The sequence below is a fragment of the Megalobrama amblycephala genome, linkage group LG17 (assembly GCF_018812025.1).
Source record: "Megalobrama amblycephala isolate DHTTF-2021 linkage group LG17, ASM1881202v1, whole genome shotgun sequence".
NCBI lineage: Eukaryota > Metazoa > Chordata > Actinopteri > Cypriniformes > Xenocyprididae > Megalobrama > Megalobrama amblycephala.
The window spans coordinates 29,522,174-29,542,612 of record NC_063060.1 but is presented as its reverse complement, the minus strand read 5'-3'; the positions used below and the strand labels follow the sequence as shown (position 1 = coordinate 29,542,612).

Here is a 20,439-nt window from a genome sequence, read left to right as displayed (position 1 = left end):
GCGCTAAAGCGATCTGTCACATTAAACAGCGCCAAAACGGTATTTTTTTTTTAATCTCATAAGATGGACGTCATTCGAAATCGGAGACTTTGCTTCATATCAAAAGTAACAAAGCACAAAGATTATTGCGATTTATTGGATGGGAGGCGCTACATATTCTGCTCATTCATCAACTGAAAACAGACTAACGATTCTTGAGATTTAAGAATCGATATCGGTTCGTAAAAATGAGAATAGATTAAAATCGAGAAATCGATATTTTTTACCCAGTCCTAGTGATTACCACTTTCAATAAAGACATTGCTAAAATAGTCCACGTGACCGCAGTGGTTCAACCTTCATGTTATGAAGTGATGAGGAACCATTTTGTGCACAAAAAAATAAAATAAAATAAATAATAATGACTTTATTAAATTTCTTCTTTTCCGTGTCAGCCTCTGACACTGTTCACTTTGTTAACACAGTGCAGTGCTTCCGGGTTACACGTCAGAATGCCAGCTCAGCATCACATGTATGCATCGTGGTGCTTACGTGAACAACGTCGGAGACTGACACGGAAGAGAAGAAAATGAATAAAGTTGTTATTTTGGGTTTTTCTTTTTGCGCACAAAAAAAACCCTACGGTGAATGGAAGTCTAAATACAGTGGTAAAACCATGGTTTTGTGTAACCAGTAGCTTGATTTGGGGTGAGGGAATACACCAATGTCTATGTTTAGATTTCTGAGTTAAATTAGACTTGGAAAAAAAAAAAAAAAAAACATGTGCAGATACATGTACAAAGTATCTTTACTTCAGCAGTGAAGTGCAACATGAAATGCCATTCATAATGAAACTTAGTGATCAAACAGTATACAACGCTTTATCTTTGCCACAAATGACACTGCTTCAAGCAACTTAACTGGAAAAATAAACATAATATTGTTCAATTAAGAAGAAAAAAAAAAAAAAAAAAATGGAAGAGGGCTTATTTTTTATATTTATATATACACTTAGGTTTAACTTACATACAAATATCTCTGAATTCTGAGTGACATCTCATATCTGAACATGATTCTCACCACCCTTAATGCATGAATGAAATCACATCCAACCAAAGAGCAAACCCAGAGAGCCATAGCTGGTGCAGCGCTTGCAAGACTGATGATACATGAAACAATCCTCACAAATCGACAGACAATGACGTGAGAATGCAATATGAGTCAGACATTCAGACTCTGTTTAACCTTCGCAGAAAAACTGCTTCCATCACAACAAAACCATGTTTTATGAGGCACACAGAAAGGCACAATACTCCATTTCACCAAAGCACCTTTAACGTTTCCCACAAATCATATGTGGTAAAATACTCCAGTCTTTGTTCCTTTAGGACAGTGAGGATGGTGTTGTTATGGCTTCTCAATTCTTATTGTTTCAAGTGCTACAATACAAAATGGAAACCTTTTGGTATGAAGGGCCATTACGAAATACTGCCATCTGGTGTTTAATACAGTACAGACAACTGTCAATACCAGGCCATCATCGTTCAAGGCACCCTAATGATAAAGTGGTGAATATAATCTATAGACTTGAAGACGTACAGCATTGCTTTTACTGATATCTGCTAATGTATAACTTAAAAATGGAGTCTTCAACATTCAATAACTTCCCCAAAAAACCTCTTTGTGACCGAGTTGTCTTGTTTAAAATAAAACATTTAGACATTCATATTTCAGTGAAGATACAGTTAAAGATGCATGTTGTGGTTAATTTAACATTGTCGTTTCCTAGAGCTTCTATGTGTGCTGGGAGAGGAAGGGCTTGCCAGATAAAGACATTTTGCCATCAGATCAGGACTCAAAGTGAATCTCTTCTGGTAGAGACAGAGTGAGGCAGGGCAGTGTGCCTGCATGCTAGAAGTCATGGAGCAGGAGGTTCTGTGGTCATGCTGAACCCTGTCCCACATCAGGTAGGTGTGGCCCAGTCCATGTATCTCACGCTCTGTCCTTACGCTTCAGCTTATTTAGCTTCTTGGTGCTGCTGTTCTTGTTGAGCAGCTTCATGACACGCTCCTTGTGATCCAGCACCTTTAACATGGAATCGCGGGCTTCCGTGATCTGGTCCATCACCAGCTTGCAGCGCTGCATGTTGCCCTATACGGTGAAACAGTATTATGATTAACATCAATTGTGTAACTACCACTCCAAAGTTTGGGGTCAGTAAGATGTTTTGTTTTTTGAAAGACTTACAAGATTTCTATTTCAAATAAATGATTTTGTACTTTCTATTCATCAATCCTGGAAAAAAAATATAATTAAGGATCATGTGACACTGAATACTGACAAAATTCAGCTTTGCATCACATCAATAAATTACATTTTAAAATTTATTAAAATAGAACATTTTAAATTGTAATAATATTTCACAGTATTTTTTTATTGCATTTATTTTATCTGGTGAGCATGAGAGACTTACTGACCCCAAACTTTTAAAAACATTTTTAAAATTGCCTAATTTTTAGTTTGCCTGATTGACTAAAAAAAATCAGTACAGAAAACGGGGGTCTGAAGAAACATTTTTTTAAATTTTAAATGCAGATATTCTGGTTCATGTTATGACAGATAACCAATAAATGGTGGATATTAAAAGATAACTATTCTGTCTACATAAAATCAACAAAAAACTAAAATTATTTTAAATGCAACAAGTAAATTTAAGCGTCACACCATAACAGAGTATGAAAATGGGTATTCATTTTGAGACTTGCTAGCAATACAAATGTAAAAATAGAGGAAATGAGCATGTAATAGTGAAGTACAGACTTCGATACCAAGTTGGTACTGAAATTTAAAAAATGTGACGCTTTGAGCGCTGTTCAAGAGATTCATAAACACCTCTGATTGGCTTTTGTGTTCACGCGCTCAACATATATGTCTGTAATTGGTTACAATGATCAATGCACAGGAGTGTTTGAAAGCATAAGGAAGTGTTTGAATTTGAAAGCGTTTTGAAAACGGGAGCGTTTGAAAGCAGATAAACACTCCCATGTTTTTATGTGTAAGTGCTCGGTGAAGAGCGTCATTGATGTCTACTTACAACATGTTTTTAAAGTAGCCAATCAAAGACATACAGTGCTCAGTGTAAATGAGTACACCCCCTTTGAAAAGTAACATTTTAAACAATATCTCAATGAACACAAAAACAATTTCCAAAATGTTGACAAGACTCAGTTTAATATAACATCTGTTTAACTTATAACATGAAAGTAAGGTTAATAATATAACTTGGATTACACTTTTTTCAGTTTTACTCAAATTAAGGTGATGCAAAAATGAGTACACCCCACAACAAAAACTACTACATCTAGTACTTTGTATGACCTCCATGATTTTTAATGACAGCACCAAGTCTTCTAGGCATGGAATGAACAAGTTGGCGACATTTTGCAACATCTATCTTTTTCCATTCTTCAAGAATGACCTTTTAGAGACCTTTTTTGGATGCTGGATGGAGAGTGATGCTCAACTTGTCTCTTCAGAATTCCCCATAGGTGTTCTATTGGGTTCAGATCAGGAGACACTGAATCACTTTCACCCTGTTCTTCTTCAGAAATCCAACAGTGGCCTTAGATCTGCGTTTAGGATCATTGTCATGTTGGAAAAGTGCACGATGACCAAGGGCACGGAGTGATGGTAGCATCTTCTCTTTCAGTATAGAGCAGTACATCTGTGAATTCACGATGCCATCTATGAAATGCAGCTCCCCGACAGCAGCAGCACTCATGCAGCCCCACATAAGGACACTGCCACCACCATGTTTCACTGCAGACACCATGCATTTTTCTTTGTATTCCTCACCTTTGCGACGCCATACAGTTTTGAAGCATCAGTTCCAAAAACATTTATCTATTTATCTTGGTCTCATCACTCCAGAGTATAGAGTCCCAGTAGTCTTCATCTTTGTCAGCATGGGCCCTGGCAAACTCTAGGCGGGCTTTTTTGTGCCTGGGCTTTAGGAGAGGATTCTTTCGTGGACGGCACCCATGCATGCCATTCCTCTGCAGCATATGCCGTATTGTGTCATGGGAAATAGTCACCCCAGTTTGGCTTTCTACTTCTTTAGATAACTGCAGTGAACTTGCATGCTGATTTTCTTCAACCCTTCTCATAAGAAGAGGCTCCTGTCGAGGTGTTAACTTCCGTGGATGACCTGAATGTCTCAGTGAGATGGTTGCAGTTCCATCTTTTTAAAATTTTTGTACCACTTTTGCTACAGTATTCTGACTGATAAGTAAAGCTTTGCTGATCTTCTTGTAGCCTTCACCTTTCTGGTGTAAAGAAATTATTTTCTTTCTCAGGTCTTGTGACATTTCTCTTCCATGTGGTGCCATTGCTGACAGCATGAAATGGGAAGGGGTTTTAACACCCTTTTATAGTCAATTGTCTGCTGGACACCTGTGTAATGAATAATTAGACTCACCTGTGGTTGAATTCGTGTTAAATTAGACATTAGTAATCTAAAATTTAGCTTTGCTCCAGAGACTTTTAGTGGGGTGTATTCATTATTGCATCAACCTAATTTGAGTAAAACTGAAAATTTTGTTCTCCAAGTTATATTATTAACCTTACTTTCATGTTATAAGTTAAACGGATGTTATATAAAACTTAGTCTTGTCAACATTTTGGAAATTGTTTTTGTGTTCATTGAGATATTTTTTAAAATTTAACTTTTCAAAGGGGGTGTACTCATTTACACTGAGCACTGTATCTGATGAGCACGTGAACACAATGGCCAATCAGAGGCGTTTTTGAATCCACTCAACAGCGCTCAAAGTCACATTTTTAAAATTTCAGTATCGACATTTGACAAAACTAGCATGTAATATCCAATTAATTAAAATAAATAAATAGCTCTAATATCAGATAACTGACAAGGTACCAATATATTGTGCATATACTGATAGATCTCCAGAAGAAGATTTAAGCAAGTCAAAGTTTTAATCTTGCTGATAGCCCATTTGAAAGTGATCATGTGTTGTTAAAAGTGATCAGTGGCTCTTACCTGTATGAGCTCATTTATACGGTGAAGATCATCATCGGCTCCGGCCTTCTTCTTCGGGATGAGGCCTTCCTGGAGAGTCGTCAGACGACTATAGACATCATGCTCCAGATTAGTCTGCAGGCAAAACACATTTGTTTTGAAGCTTGACATATCCACTGTTATGACCGAATCAAAATCGGTTACTGGTAAAGAATTAAAGCCTCAGAGAAAGTTTTACCAGCTGCATGAGCTGAGCTGCACAGAGGTGAATTTTCCAACCCTGAGCTCTGCACACCACTCCCTTCTGATTGGCCACATCCTGCAGGGTTCCCTTCTTGTCCTCTGATTGGATAACACAAGCTGGTATTAATTAATGACTGATGGCAGACTATATTTATTGTATTAATGCAAAATGGACAATAATATACTGTGTGATGAGCCTAGACAGACCCTTGACACGGATATCACTGTATCTCTGAAAGTGATGGTACGCGGCCTTCCAGGGGTTGCGGTAGTGCCGCAGCAGAGTGATTGGAGGCCGGACTCGGGTAGGAACATGCCGAACTCCCTCTTCATCTGAAGTGAAACAGATACAAAGCGAAACACAAATCATTACACAACTTGTGATCAGTTAAAACTACAGCTAGTCCCATAATCGCTGCCATCAGAGGAACTGTCGGCACTAGTCATCTCCAGAACAACTTGTGAACAGCAAAGATGATTCTGATCTTTATCTCTACGTGGATTTATCTAATTCCAGCAATATTACATTTGGCCTCGGTTCAATTATGTTACGACACCATCACCGTTGCCATTTCATAATGTACTCTTTAGAACAAAGGTTGGCGGACTTTCACAGGTAGAAGGCAGTAAGGAGTCTTAAAATGTTCCACAGAGAAAGAAGTGATTTTTTTTTCCAGACAACAATCTAAAAATTGTACTAAAACACTGCTGGAATTATCAAAACAATGGCACTGACATATTTTAAGATATGTCAGTGCAAGTTGCTTTAAGTTAAAACAGCTCAAAAATGCATTTTAGTCTGGGACTATTGTATTGTGCAATTTAGTGTGCCACTACTTTCATGGCAATCTTCTTCCAACTAGCAGTAGCCTTATGCAATGCAGATTATTACAGTTATTTAACTTATTATTATTATTATTATTATATTATTATTTAACTTATTATTATTATTAAATCCTTATTTTATCATTTTAATTGTTTATTTAAATTATAAAACTACATTTATAAAAATGTGAAATAATATGTCGAAATATCATGGTAGCATTTGCAGTTCTCCTCTGGCCCCCTGATTGAGCCTGGTTTCCCCCTTATTTTTTCCCCCTCCATTTCTGTCAGCGATGGAGTTTGTGTTCCTTGCCGCCTTTTGGGTTGCTTAGTTGGGGACACTTATTCAGCAATATCATTGATTTCAGTGCACTGACACTATTGGATGAGAAGTGAACAGACCTGGATGATGACAACAGTGGCTTTACAGATGAACTGAACACAGTTATTGAACCAAACTGAATCAACACTGAACTGATTTCAACTTAATAATTACTGTTTATTATTGTCTTTTTAGAGCTGCATTACAGAAGAATTGAATGCTGTTTGCATCTCTGAATCATTATTTTCCCATTTATCCCTGTAAAGCTGCTTTGAAACAATCTGAATTGTATAAAGCGCTATATAAATAAAGGTGACTTGACTAGTGAATTTAAATTTATACCAATTCTAATTTCTAAAAAAAAAAAAAAAAAATGAAAACATTGTCCTATAAATTGAAAACCCAGATTATCAGTATGTTGAGTTATGTTGATTCTGACAATATAAAACTAAAAAAAAGGAGAAAAAAAACACCCTACAAAGTGAAATTTTAGACTTACACTACTTACATGTCCTAATTGAAATAAGGCTTAATCCTGGCTTAGCCTAAGCCCTGTCTAAGAAACCGTGCCTTTAGCAAAACATTCACATAATGCATCCCATAACCCTGTACTCCAGTTATATCAGATCAAATGCATGATGATCTTTGCTTGAAATGTTATGAACAGCAGCTATACTAATTATTTTCCATTTGCTTTTCTGTTTTATCTCAGGATGCCCATACGGAGGTAACTAGAGACAATGACAACTTCAGTTTAGAATTAAATTTTCTATATATTGTAATCATTATGTTCAGAACTTGTAATAATTACTTTAATGAGCTTATTGTTTCTGCTTAAACTTAATACATGTTAGCTAACTGCATGATTTATATTATCTTAGAACTGTACACTTCTGAAATATGGACATTACTTGGACACAGTAACCTACTTCTGTAAAGCTGCTTTGAAACGATTTGTATTTATACTAATAAATTAATTAAATTGAAAACTCTCAGATTATCAAACCTCAGATTCAAGAACCTTTCTAGATCTTGGTAAATCATCTTCATTTTCAAAAAAGAAACTGCTTCATGGTAATGAAGCTTACCTATGTATTCTTTAGGAGGGGATTTGCGTTTCTCTGCACGTAGGCTGAGGGGTTTGGGTGGGAATTTCTCTTCATCTGTGCTGTTGGTCTCCATCATCTCACTCTCCTCAGTGGAGATGATGTGCTGTTGCTTGCGGGGTTTCTTTCTGGGTGAGGCTCCCAGGGTGACGTCTGTAGCAGGGACCGCCAACATCTGTGCACCGCTGTTTGGACCTGATGCCGCTGAGAAGGTTTGAGGTGAAAGAAACTGCTTCATCAGTTAAACTGTTAAATCAGTTGAATCTGGCTCCTGATGTGTGTCTCTAATGTATCACATCATTATCTTTTCAATATTTCAGTTTATACACAATGTAGCACACAATGGGAAGAGTATGCAAAATACTGGTTGAATAAATGAATCTCAGTCAAATATAAGGGGTTTAATTTTCAGGCTAATATATAGGTTGACTACTAGTATAAAACCTTTTTTGTATAAAGATCTCACCTGGTTTTGTACTGTCCATAGGCTCCGCCTCTTGCTTAATATTCATCTCTGGGAGGGTGGAGCTGATGGCACATGCTGAAGTGGTGCTGGCTGCTGGCTGAGTAGGCGGGGCCACTACATTAGCCATGGAGGGGATTGGCGGGGTGACTGCCATGGCAGCGGGTATGGCTGAGAGAGCAGGAGAGGGTTGTGAGGGAGGCGTGGCTGACGTCATTAGGGAGGGGAGAGGTTGAGAGGCCAGCTGGGAGGGAGGTGGTCCCACATGTTGCGGCTGCTGTTCATTTCCTTGGCTAGGAATAGCCTCTATTGCCGCAGCTACTGATGGAGCGAGGCTCATGTGGATGTCAGGTTTGGGTTTCACTCTGCCAAAGGGTTTGGAGATAAAGGGTTAGATTTACTAACAGCTTGCGCCAGCTCAAACCCTCTTTTGGCTTTAAAAAAAAACTACTGTCAGGATTTACTAAAGACACGCAGTGCAAAATTAGCGCTGAAAAGGCATGGACAGTTGTTTTTGCGGCTGACCTTATTGCATATGTATTTGTAGGAGTTTCCCTTTCAGACGCAAAATTTATGGGAGGAGAATATTTAAATGAATCACGCAACATGATTTACTAATCTTTGCACTTGTCAATTTACTGGTATTTGCACCATTATTTAACGCCCAAAAAAAAGCATGTGTTAACCCATTTTGCATGTCTTAACCCATGGCACAGAGAGCGCGTGGCAGAAGGAAGAAACTATTTTCCACGCATATTAATTTCTTTGGAATGCCAGAGGAAGAATGTGTCTGTCTCTCTCTCTCTCTATTATATATATATATATATATATATATATATATATATATATATATATATATATATATATATATATATATATATATATATATATATATATATATATATATATATATATATATATATATATATATATATATATATATATATATATATAGAGAGAGAGAGAGAGAGAGACACACACACAAAGGACAACATGGCTTGCCAAACAATATTAGGCCTATATATGTGTGCGTGTTTGTCAGATTATATGTAACAAGCACCTGTGTCAATCCGCACCTGATGAGAGCATCAGCTCTGCTTATTTGTGACCCAACGCTAATTTGCGCTGCTCGTTAGATTGCGTTGGTCATTATGTAAATGATTTGACTGCGTCTGTGTTCTTTCATTTTTGCATCAGCACTAGATCGCACACAAAACTTGCCACTCCCATCGGCGCATTTGTGGAATTGCGCTCTCACATGCCAATTTGTTTAGTAAATCTGGCCCTTAGTGTTTATAAAGCTGAGCTGCAATTGAAAACCAAGTGATACTACAAAGAGTAGGATGAAGGTGTTGAAGGGTTAGTTCCCCCAAAAATGAAATTTCTGTTATTAATTACTCACCCTTATGTCGTTCCAAACCCGAAACACCTTCGTTATTCTTCAAAAAACACAAATTAAGATATTTTTGATAAAATCCAAGAGAAAGAGGTCCAGAAAAGTAGTAAAAATAGTTAAAATAGTCAACGTGACTACAGTGGTTCAACCTTAATATTATGAAGCAACGAGGATACTTTTTGTGCAAAAACAAAACAAAAATAACTTTATTCAACAAATTCATCTCTCCCCTGTCATTCTCTTATGCAGTTTACGTTGCAGCGCTCTTGGATTTCATCAAAATATCTTAATTTGTGTTCTGAAGACGAACGAAGGTCTTGCGGGTTTGGAACGACATAAGGGTTAGCAATTAATGACAAATTTCATTTTTGGGTGAACAACCCTTTAAATAAACAAAGATCTCAAAATCAATTTGAATACTTCATACCCTGCAGGACGAGGTGATCCTGACGCACTCCTGATGTGTCCATCAATTCTGGGGGTTGTGGAGTCACTGAGCTGACCTGGGATCAGGTTCTTCCTAACAGCAGCACTTCAGTAAATAAAATGGACGGATTAATCTTGAGAACAACATTATTTTTGAAAAAAATTATTGACAAACTACTAAAACATAGAAGACTGTAGAAACTTTTTCCAGGAGATTCAACACTGTTGTTGTTAAAGCAGAACTCAGTAAGATTTGCGAAGCTCCCTCTACAGGTTCCTTCAGTGAATCACACTGTCGTAAATACTCCAAACGCAGCTCTGGACTACAATGACTACAACGCGCACCAGTGCAGTAGTTTTGCAAATACAGTACAAAAAATCTCGACGGAGGTGGGTAATTTTCAAAATTGTCTTATAAAGTGAGGTCGCTATGTGTATATTGAAATACCGTAAAGCATTTTGTCACTCTTGCGTGAACGTGAACATGAGGCGAGATTGTATCGGGTCGGTGCAGCTCAACTTGCAAGTGCTCTATTCTGGCGTAGACGTGCCAGACGGGGTTTGTGCACGCCTCAAACACACCACTACAAGTCAATTAACCATCGTAAGGACTTAGAAAACTATTTATGAAGGTAAAAAAAGTTACTTAGTTCTGCTTTAAAACTAAAATTAAAATAGACTCTCATGAACAAGTGTTGGTCGTATTTCTCACTAAATTCAGAAGGAAAAAATATATCAAGTAAAGAAAAAAAATTCCCATTTTAGAACCAAAATTTAGCAAAAATATTTTTTTTTCATTGTTCCACTATCTTATTGATAATTAATAAGCAATTATCCACAGCCTTCTGTAAGGCTTCTGTGAGTGACAAAAGATTTCAATTGTAAAGTTGCACTTGGAATCATGATAGTAGTAATTTATTTATCATCGTTTCATTTGTTTATCATTTTATAAATCATTGTGTCTGCACAAGATGATTTTCATTATTGCATTACAGTAATGAAAACATTTTTTTTGCACTGCAGATATTAGAATTAAACTTAATTTTTGTTTGGAATTTTGGGGTGAAATATGATCAGGACATCTCATAGTGAGATTTACACTTGAGCAATACTGCAAAGAACATGAAAAAAATGGGTTTATCATGTTTACCCTTCATTGGCAGGTTTCTTGCGCAGAATGCTGGGTCGAGGGGACGTCACAAGGGATGGGGTTCCAGCGTTGGCACTCTGATTGTGCGTCTGGGCCACAGTGGTAGCAGGCTGACTGTTGTTGAACGCATTGCTAATAGAGTTAGCCACTAGAGTCGAACCATCAGCCAGTACAACTGAAGAAAAACACAACACCTTCATCAGTACAAATGTTTGACTTTAAGAAAGGTTTGTATGCAGCTGTTTGGTATGAACACATGCAGAGGTGGACCCTAATATAAGATTCAGAGCTGATCTAAGGCTCCTCACCTGAAGCTTTAGACTCTGTTGGGGGTTGTTGTTGGTTGACTGGTGTAGGCTGAATGCTTGTGGTGGTGATCTGGGCAGACGTATGGAGGCCCTGGGCTGGGATGGGTGTGGGCTGGATGCCCTGCGCTGCCATGGCAGCCGGCTGGATGTTCTGAGTGTTGATCTGGGTAATGCGGTCCACCGTCATCAGCTGCATAGAGTTCAGATGAACTGCAGATGCAACTCCTACACTGGCTTGGGCAGGCATGGCTGCGCTGGGTGCCTGAGCAGTAACTGTGTCCACGCGAAAAACAAATGTTAATAGCCAAAATGAATTAGTGCCCACCAATTTTAATTATGTTTCCTGTGCAGGAAAGTCATTTAGCTTTATCTAATATTAATTTAAGCACCACATGGTACCTGGATAAGGGCGTATGGATGACACAGAGCTGGTGATGGGGGTGTAAGTGTGGGTCAGCGGATATGGTGCTGATGGGTAGGTAGGCAGGAAGTATTGAAACTGGACTGGAACAGATTGTCTGTGGGGAGCCATAAAATACCCTTTTAAAAGCAGGGCAAACAGAATGAACCTGATCTGGAAATTGCCAGATTGAGCCCAAAAGCACACTTCAAATGTAAAGTGGGTGGAAAAAGCATAAATTCTTCATTATATTGATATATACCTGTTGTCAGTGCGGTTCTCCATGGTGATGGGGTTGGGAGAGGAGCGATGACCAGAGATAGGGATGAGGTTGCCCCTTTCTCCAGTGTATTCAGACTGGATACGTGGTGATATGTGTGTGTTGGGCTGTGGAACCACTTTAGCTAAAAGTGACAGAGGGGGCAAAACGAACAGATAATTCCTCCAGGTACAACTTTAACCATTATACAAGAAAAATCTTTCTGGAAACCTGCTAGTAAAAACAATGCAAACAATTGTTATAGTTAAGATGCTGTGTCATCTAGTTGGGATGTAGGCAGTTAGTAACATCACTATATAAAGGTGCCCTAGAATCAAAATTTAAATTTACCTCGGCATAGTTAAATAACAAGAGTTCAGTACATGGAAAAGACATACATTGAGTTTCAAACCCCATTGCTTCCTCCTTCTTATGTAAATCTCATTTGTTTAAAAGACTTCCGGAAAACACGCGGATCTCAACATAACACCGACTGTTATGCAACAGTCGGGATCATTAATATGTATGACCCCAATATTTGCATATATGCCAGCCCATGTTCAAGGCATTAGACAAGGAAAGGCAGTATTAACGTCTGGATCTGTGCACAGACAAGGTAAGCCAGCAAGAACAACAGCGAAAAATGGCAGATGGAGCAATAATAACTGACATGATCCATGATAGCATGATATTTTTAGTGATATTTGTAAATTGTCTTTCTAAATGTTTCATTAGCATGTTGCTAATGTACTGTTAAATGTTAAAGTTACCATCGTTTCTTACTGTATTCACGGAGATAAGCGCTATTTTCATTTTTAAACATGTGCAGTCTGTATAATTCATAAACACAACTTCATTCTTTATAAATCTCTCCAACAGTGTAGCATTAGCCGTTAGCCACAGAGCATAGCCTCAAACTCATACAGAATCAAACGTAAACATCAAAATAAATACTTTACTCACATAATTCGAAGCATGCATACAGCATGCATGACGAACATCTTGTAAAGATCCATTTGAGGGTTATATTAGCTGTGTGAACTTTGATAATGCACTGTAATATAGTCGAGAGCTCGTGTGGGAGGGAGCACGCGAATTAAAGGGGCGGCGCGCTGCCAAAATCAGTGTATAGTTAATGATGCCCCAAAATAGGCAGTTTTGAGCTGAAACTTCACAGACACATTCAGGAGACACCTTAGACTTATATTACATCTTGTGAAAAAGCATTCTTGGGCACCTTAATAATTAGTTCCCTCAATTTACTAAATTTTGCGCACTATATAATAATTTGTTCCCTTGTTTTACTAAGTCATGGTCATGTTTTGGTTAAATCAAAACTAGGGAATTAATTATTATATTGTGGGCATGATTTACATTTTTTTTCTTCCTGCATGTCATGTGCGGGGCTCTGTATGCTATACTTTTCCACGCTATTGAAGTCAACTGAACTTGTGTGACCTTGTACCTCCAGTAGGTGGCAGCACATGACAGTGAACAATCATGACATGCAAAAGTTACATATGCTTTCACACTAAAATTATTATATAGGAAAAAAGGGCATAACAGGGCAAAAAAAGAGAAAGATTAGAAAGGGCTACGTTTAATATATATTTTCCTACATCTTTAGAAGCAGTAAAACTATGACTGTAAAACTAATCTGGCAGCACAGGGTGAAGTCAGTATGTACATTAATGATGATTTAGGACAAATATAATGTAATTTAATAGAAAAATATGTTAGTGGCTCTCTGTGGTGAGGCAGGATTTTGAACCACCTCCTGAGTCGTAGCTGGGCGCCATGGACAGACGCCGAGTGGCACCGCCAGCGTGCTTACAACAATGTGTTCGAATTTTTTAAAACGTGGCACAACACAGCATGTCGCTTCTCATCCGGAATGCGACCCCCTTTACAATATTAGACAATATACCTATATTTCTGTGGTAATAGAAATAAAAACAATCCTAGAGCAGATGAGCTAAAGGTATCTTACCCACAGGGATGGTGGATGTGGTCACTGCTGTGGCATGAGAGGAATGGGAGGCCACCGTCATAGTGACAATGTTGCCACTTGATAATTGAGTGTGGGGGGTGGAGCCTTTAAAAAGGTGTTAAAATAACTTATCAGATACTTAGTACTCTAATATATCTGTAAACATATGTGCATAGATGCTTCTGAGTAGAGCAGATTTATCACCTGTTGTAGTGGGTGATGGTGCAGTATTGGTGGCCTGAATTGGAGCCACTGTTGCAGCAGCAACAGGAGTCACAGTGCTGAAAATGGGCTTCTATGAAAGGAAAAAAAGAGGTATGATTATGCTTCGTATTTAAAAAAAATATATATTTCCAAAATATTCTGGGGCAGAATGATTTAAACCTGTGCAACAGAATGAGGAAGGGCTTTCTGAGCAGCAATGGCAGGGTGGGAGGGCAGGGTGATCCGCGTGGGCGTGTCACGTGAGGGTGGAGGGCGTTGAATACTCAAGGTTGCTTGGGGTGGGTGGATTGTCACCGCAGAACGACTAGAATCCAAAAAGATAAAATCAATATCTACAGTTCAACTGCTATAAATTCAGTACATGTGCTTTATTTAAACTGGATGCATCTTACCCGTGTACCATTTCTCCAGAGTGGGCAGCCACTGTGGTGATGACCGGAGACTGAGGTCTGGTGGCAGTCACTGGAGCCACTACTGTAGGCAGTACTGCCGTAGAGGTAGTGACTATAGGCCTAGACTGTAACACAGATATGCATGAAATGCATCAGGCTTTGTAAACACATCTGTAAACATACATCCCAAAATGAATGCCTAAAATGATCACAGATATATTAACCTGAATTGGTTGATGGATAATGTGCTGGACTGTAGGCTGTCCCGTGGCGGAGCTCGGACCGGCTGCTGGTCTCAGCACCGTGGTTCCTTTGGAGCTTGACATCACAGCCGCGGCAGCCGCTCCTGTGAGAACAAAACAAAATCAGTTAGAGTACCAAAACAAAATTGTTTGATTTGAGAAGAAGCATATATCTATAAACTCACCTCTGGGTAAATGGGAGGTGAAAGGATGCTGAGGAGCAGTGGAGGATCCGATCTGCAGTGCAGGGGCTCCACTACGGATGATCTGCACGTTCGTCATTAGATGATGCAGGTTACCAGTGTGACCCTTATTGTGACAAAACAAAAAACAATAATCAAATAATGTTTTTTTACCATGCTAATCTAAAAGAACTAGTGTCCAACAAAATATTAAATAAATTATTAGATCACTTTTATTCACTGAATAAAATAAAGTATTTATTAATAATTCATATTTATTATTTAATCTAAAAGCTGTTAATAAAAAAAAAAAAAAAAATCTATCTATATCTCTCTCTCTCACTATATATATATATATATATATATATATATATATATATATATATATATATATATATATATATATATATATATATAGAGAGAGAGAGAGAGAGAGAGAGAGAGGCTGGGGAAAAGTTACACGTTAATTTCTGTAATAAATCGTATATTCTTTATCATCTTTGTGTTGTTTCTACATTAATTTGGAGAGTCAATGTGAAAATATATTTATTTATTAAATTTATGCTATGTGAGAAAAAAATTACAAAAAAATATATATATATATATATATATATATATATAACTTCTAATGCAGCAAAACTGATTTATATTTATATTTATATCTAAAACTATTACCAACCTGCTGACCACTGATGGTTGCCACAGGAATACCAGAAGCCTGTGTAGACTCCATGGTAGCAGTGATATGACCAGGCACCTTAGGGGGGAGGGTGAGGTGGCCCGGTGTTGACACAGGTGCTGGAGCTATCACACGGCTTGGCATGGTTGTCTTTAGGGTAGACTGGATTAAAGAGAAGAGTGATGTAGGTAAACATGGACATGTTTTTTTTTTTCTATATTTGCTTACTTTTGACAAGAGGGATCAGCTTTATAAATTGAAGGTACTTAATTTTCAAAGACCCCTGTACCTTCAGAGGACCCTCAGTGAAGGCTAGGGAAAGACCCTGAGGGAGGTGGGATGGTGCTGCTGACACAGAGACGGGTGTCCCTGGCTGGATGGGGAGGTGCTGAGGGAGAGGAGGGGGCAGAGTCGGAGCTGTTCCATGGGGCGGGGGCTGAGTCTGGGGTTGGGGGTAGGGTCGCACCACTACGGTCTCCAGCTTGTCATCTCTGAACGCTGTGGCTCCGCTGGACATCAGCTCACGTGGAGCATGATTAGAATCTTCATGTCCTCCTTAATGAAATCACATTAGGTCAGGATTGATGGTGTGACGTGTTTAATGACATACAAGCTTGTTGTCGTCTACATTTGATATGCATTAACGCCAGGGTTTTCAACCAGGGGTCTATTTTCAGCTGCGGTACTGTTCAAAAGTTTAGGGTCAGCAAGGTGCATTAAACTGATCAAAAGTGAGAGTAAAGACATTTATAATGTTACAAAAGATTTGTGTCAAATAAATGCTGTTCTTTTAAGCTTCCAACAAAAGTATTATGGTTTCCACTAAAATATTAAAGACTTTGTGGTGAAATGTCTATGTTTATATGTCTATGTGGTGTTTTTAATATGTTTTAAGACAATCCAGGTACAAATTTATCAGTAAACACCATTGCTGAGTATTTTCTCCTTAAAACTACAGTAAATCAAAGACATGTCTCAAAAACATGGTTTGAAATCGCCCTTGTTCTCTACGTCACAAATATGTAACCAATCCCATCAATGTGTGGGCGGGCTTTAGCATATCATTAACTATCCTGAGAAGCAGGGGGGTCTCAAAAGAAGCCAGATTATCCTGGTATATTTTTATGTTGAAATGGAAAAAAAAAAATATTGGGTACATTTATCAATATAGTAGATGAATTATGTACATGATGTATATTACAATGTTATGATGAACTATATGCTTTTCTCCACTGACGTTCTAAGTTGTTCAAAGCATTTGTAAGGATGTTGATTTTTAGAAGGCAGCTGTCTGACTCTGAGATGATGAATGGAAACATTGTTTGTGTAACATTAGCAACACGCTGTTTGATATGGCTGAATTAAACCAGTATTTCCACATGCCACTGTGCAGCGTTTTACTACAGTAATGACCGAGTGGATCAGGTATTCTGAGCTGGTGTGATTGAGTGGAGGAGGGGATAATATGCATATTCATGGATCCATGTATAGTAAATGAAGCAAGGGCATAGAGTTACATTCAAGCTATTTTAAGGTATGAAGAAATTATTTTTCACAGAAAAAAAAAAAAAAAAAAAAAACATTTAAATGTGTAATTTTGGTGATCAAAATGTGTTTTAATGGAAAAAATTGTTGACTACAGGGGGACTTTTTTTTTACAAGGTTTCCACTAAAATATTAAAGGATTAGTTCACTTCAGAATTAAAATTTCCTGACAATTTACTCACTCCCATGTCATCCAAGATGTTTGTCTTTCATTCTTCAGTTGAAAAGAAACTGAGGTTTTTGAGGAAAACGTTCCTGGATTTTTCTTCATATAGTAGTTTTCAACAGGGTTCAACGGGTTGAAGGTCCAAATGCAGCTTCAAAGGGCTCTACACAATCCCAACCGAGGAATAAGGGTAACGATCGGTCATTTTCTAAAAAAAATATAAATTGTATACTTTTTAACCACAAATGCAAATCTTGAACTCGCTCCGCGATGCGCCACGCATTACGTAATCATGTTGGAAAGGTCACATGTGATGCAGGCGGAAGTACCGCGGTAGGGCGAAAAAACTCAATCCCATTTTCTCCTCCAACTTCAAAATCGTCCAACATCCTTGCTTTAGGCTGTTTGACTTAAGGCAGGAACACACCAAGCCGATGCCGACGAACTAGTAACGATGAAAGCAGACTGCGGGGTTGGCTCACGTCGGCAGCGTCTGGGTCCAAAGTTGGCATGACACACCAAACCAACGGCCGACGGCCAAGTAGCACGTCCGTTCTGCGCCTGCGTAAGATGAAATGCCTTTCCATACCAACAGGTGGCAGTAGCTGAACAGCCAATCAGAATGATCAGATGGACCGACGGCAATTCAACATGAATCGGCCGAAAAAAAGCAGACGAGGACCAACCTAAGCTGACAGTGCGGAACACACTGAGAAAACTTAGTCGGCCGATGAACAAAAACTGCCTTTTTTGTTCCTGCCTTTATGCTGTGTTCCAGACAATTTTGGACATTCACATGTTGACCACATGAGGTCGCCATGACAAAATGAGAGCATATTGTGTTTTTGTGTCAATTGTGGCAAAATACAATAAAAATACAGCTGACGAAAAGCAAAAACAAAGGTAATATTACATGAACTTAATGTCTAATTTTAAAGCTTGTTTTTACGTTTTTATTCATTGGAAGCAGGATGCTTGGAAGTGATGTCAAATGATGCGTCTCGCTGAGGTCGGGGGTTGATCGATATGCCAAATGTCCGACTTTGAGTGGCGTTCCAGACGTTATTTCCTATAAGGAGGTGGGAAAAATCCAAAATTCAATCTGTCTGGAATGCAGTATTAGTCTTTGCACGTTTGGTTTGTAAACACTTGCTTGGTACTTCCACCTACATCACACGTGACCTATCTGGTGTGATTAACGTAATGCGCAGAGCTAGCGCAAAATGAGCATTTGTGGTTAACAAGTATATAATTTTAATTATTTTTTTTTTTTTGAAAATGACAGATTGTTTCGCTAGACAACACCCTTATTCCTCAGCTGGGATCGTGTAGAGCCCTTTGAAGCTGCACTGAAACTGCAATTTGGACCTTCAACCCACTGAACCCTGTTTAAGTCCACTATCTGAAGAAAAATCCTGAAATATTTTCCTCAAAAACCTTAATTTCTATTCGACTGAAGAAAGAAAGAATCATCTTGGATGACAATGGGGTGAGTAAATCATCACAAAATTTTAATTCTGAAGTGAACTAATCCTTTAAGGTGCACAACTGTTTTCAACATTGATAATAATAAGAAATGTTTCTTGAGCACCGGGTCAGCATATTAGAATGATTTCTCGAATGATTAGAATGAAAAGCATAATAGACTTCTTTCAAAAACTTTAAAATATCTTACCGACCCCAAACATTTTAATAGTAATGTATATAAATAAACATTTATAATAATCTGGTAAGCATTAATTAACATTAAAGAGGTGTTGGAGTGAAGGTCTAGCTTGTTTAATACTAGTTTGTGTAAGTCAGAGTGTTCAAAACCTGTGTTCTTTTGACTTCCTGGAAGTCCTGTAGTGTTACTGCCTGGTGTTTGTCCTTGTCCCAGGCCAGATGGGAGCCCTGGACGTGGATAGTGCTGAGAACTCATTTCACGACCTCTCACGTTCTTCCTGAGAAAAGCAGAACATAAAAAGGACATAATGCAGTGTACAACAGAAAAGATATACGCGTTTACTTCAAACAAAGAGCACATCACACTTGCTGCAGAATATTACTGGATTCTCTGAATGGCTCACACCAAAGACGTGTGATGTACAAACAATCCAGACAATAGCTTCAGCATGGGACATCTTTTTAAGACGTTTACCTTGCATTAATTTTAATATGAACCCAATAATAGCAGCTATTAAAGTTAAATAAACCACAAAAAAACCCACTGAAGGTATTTTCTACAAATATCAGCTACTCGCAATAGTGTCATCTCATTCAAATATGTTTATTGAGGTTATGACTAGGGTAATGATCTTCAATTTAACGACAAATTGAAAAGTAAAAGCATTTAAGCTGGCTTTAATGTTTCTGGACGCAGCTGACTGTAACATTAACGGTTGTCAGGACACCAGAACTAGCTTTTGTACGTTACCTAATGTTAGACGAGCTCCTGAATTTATCATGTAGCTGTGTTAAAAACATATATGTAGTCGAATTTAAAATACTGATCAGTACATAACCATAAAATAGTTCTTTTTATGATTAAGAATAAGTTTAAGAAAACAAAACGGTCAAGGCTGCTAGTAGCCCAAAAATCTTATGAGTCATTTCAAAGAGACATGATTATTACTTTCAGATGCACGCTAACGGTTGTAATCCTGCAACTGAAGAAATGTGTAAACGTCGAATACATTATCCTAACAGCATTGTTCTGTTTACAAATGCAAAATCCCAGATTTACCGTAAACACGACGCCCGCACTCTCCATCCGCTTCGTATCCCGGCAAATCGACCATTGGTATCAATGGGAATCTAGCTTCAGTAAGTCGCTTCCGGTCCCGAATGTTTTTTAAAATAAAAGTCCTCGAAAGCGGATTGACATGGTGCCTTAAGTATTCACACATGGCCTTCATAAACTATATAATATTACTCTATTTATAACCATAAACAATTAAAATCCACACACATCCGATTTATGTGCTTTAGATATCATTTTGGTCTGTATTTTAGGATGCATATAGGTAATAATTTGGTGTCTTTGAAATCTCGAGTACAAGCTATGGCATTTATATTGTTAAATTTGTACCGATTACAGTTGGCTGTAATAGTATATTAGGCT

The 20,439-nt window shown here is 38.1% G+C and overlaps 1 protein-coding gene across 2 annotated transcripts; it reads right to left on the bottom strand.

The window, feature by feature from the left end:
* Positions 1 to 769: 769 nt before the first annotated feature.
* On the bottom strand, positions 770 to 20,188 carry sap130b (Sin3A-associated protein b). Of its 2 annotated transcripts, none has more exons than XM_048164707.1 (21): positions 20,062 to 20,188; positions 19,152 to 19,279; positions 15,915 to 16,180; positions 15,626 to 15,787; positions 14,950 to 15,073; positions 14,747 to 14,868; positions 14,523 to 14,647; positions 14,290 to 14,434; positions 14,110 to 14,200; positions 13,906 to 14,010; positions 11,919 to 12,060; positions 11,656 to 11,774; positions 11,257 to 11,529; positions 10,949 to 11,123; positions 9,800 to 9,904; positions 7,980 to 8,341; positions 7,496 to 7,717; positions 5,468 to 5,593; positions 5,256 to 5,359; positions 5,039 to 5,152; positions 770 to 2,130 (listed from the first exon to the last, which is right to left on the bottom strand). In XM_048164707.1, the coding sequence occupies exons 2-21, from the start codon at positions 19,255 to 19,257 to the stop codon at positions 1,972 to 1,974; spliced, it is 3,147 nt and encodes a 1,048-aa protein (XP_048020664.1). In that variant the 5' UTR covers positions 19,258 to 19,279; positions 20,062 to 20,188; the 3' UTR covers positions 770 to 1,971. The 2 variants fall into 2 exon arrangements, with proteins under 2 accessions (XP_048020664.1, XP_048020665.1); XM_048164708.1 differs by lacking the exon at positions 770 to 2,130 and adding an exon at positions 2,226 to 2,274.
* Positions 20,189 to 20,439: the final 251 nt, after the last annotated feature.

Bases quoted from the DNA above. Each gene is read 5' to 3' on its own strand.
- sap130b (XM_048164707.1), bottom strand. From the start codon at position 19,257: ATGAGTTCTCAGCACTATCCACGTCCAGGGCTCCCATCTGGCCTGGGA. The intron at 5,360-5,467 runs GTCTGTCTAGGC...TTATCCAATCAG, and splicing joins CAGTGATATCCGTGTCAAGG to AGGACAAGAAGGGAACCCTG. The intron at 2,131-5,038 runs GTAAGAGCCACT...TTCACCGTATAG, and splicing joins GTATAAATGAGCTCATACAG to GGCAACATGCAGCGCTGCAA.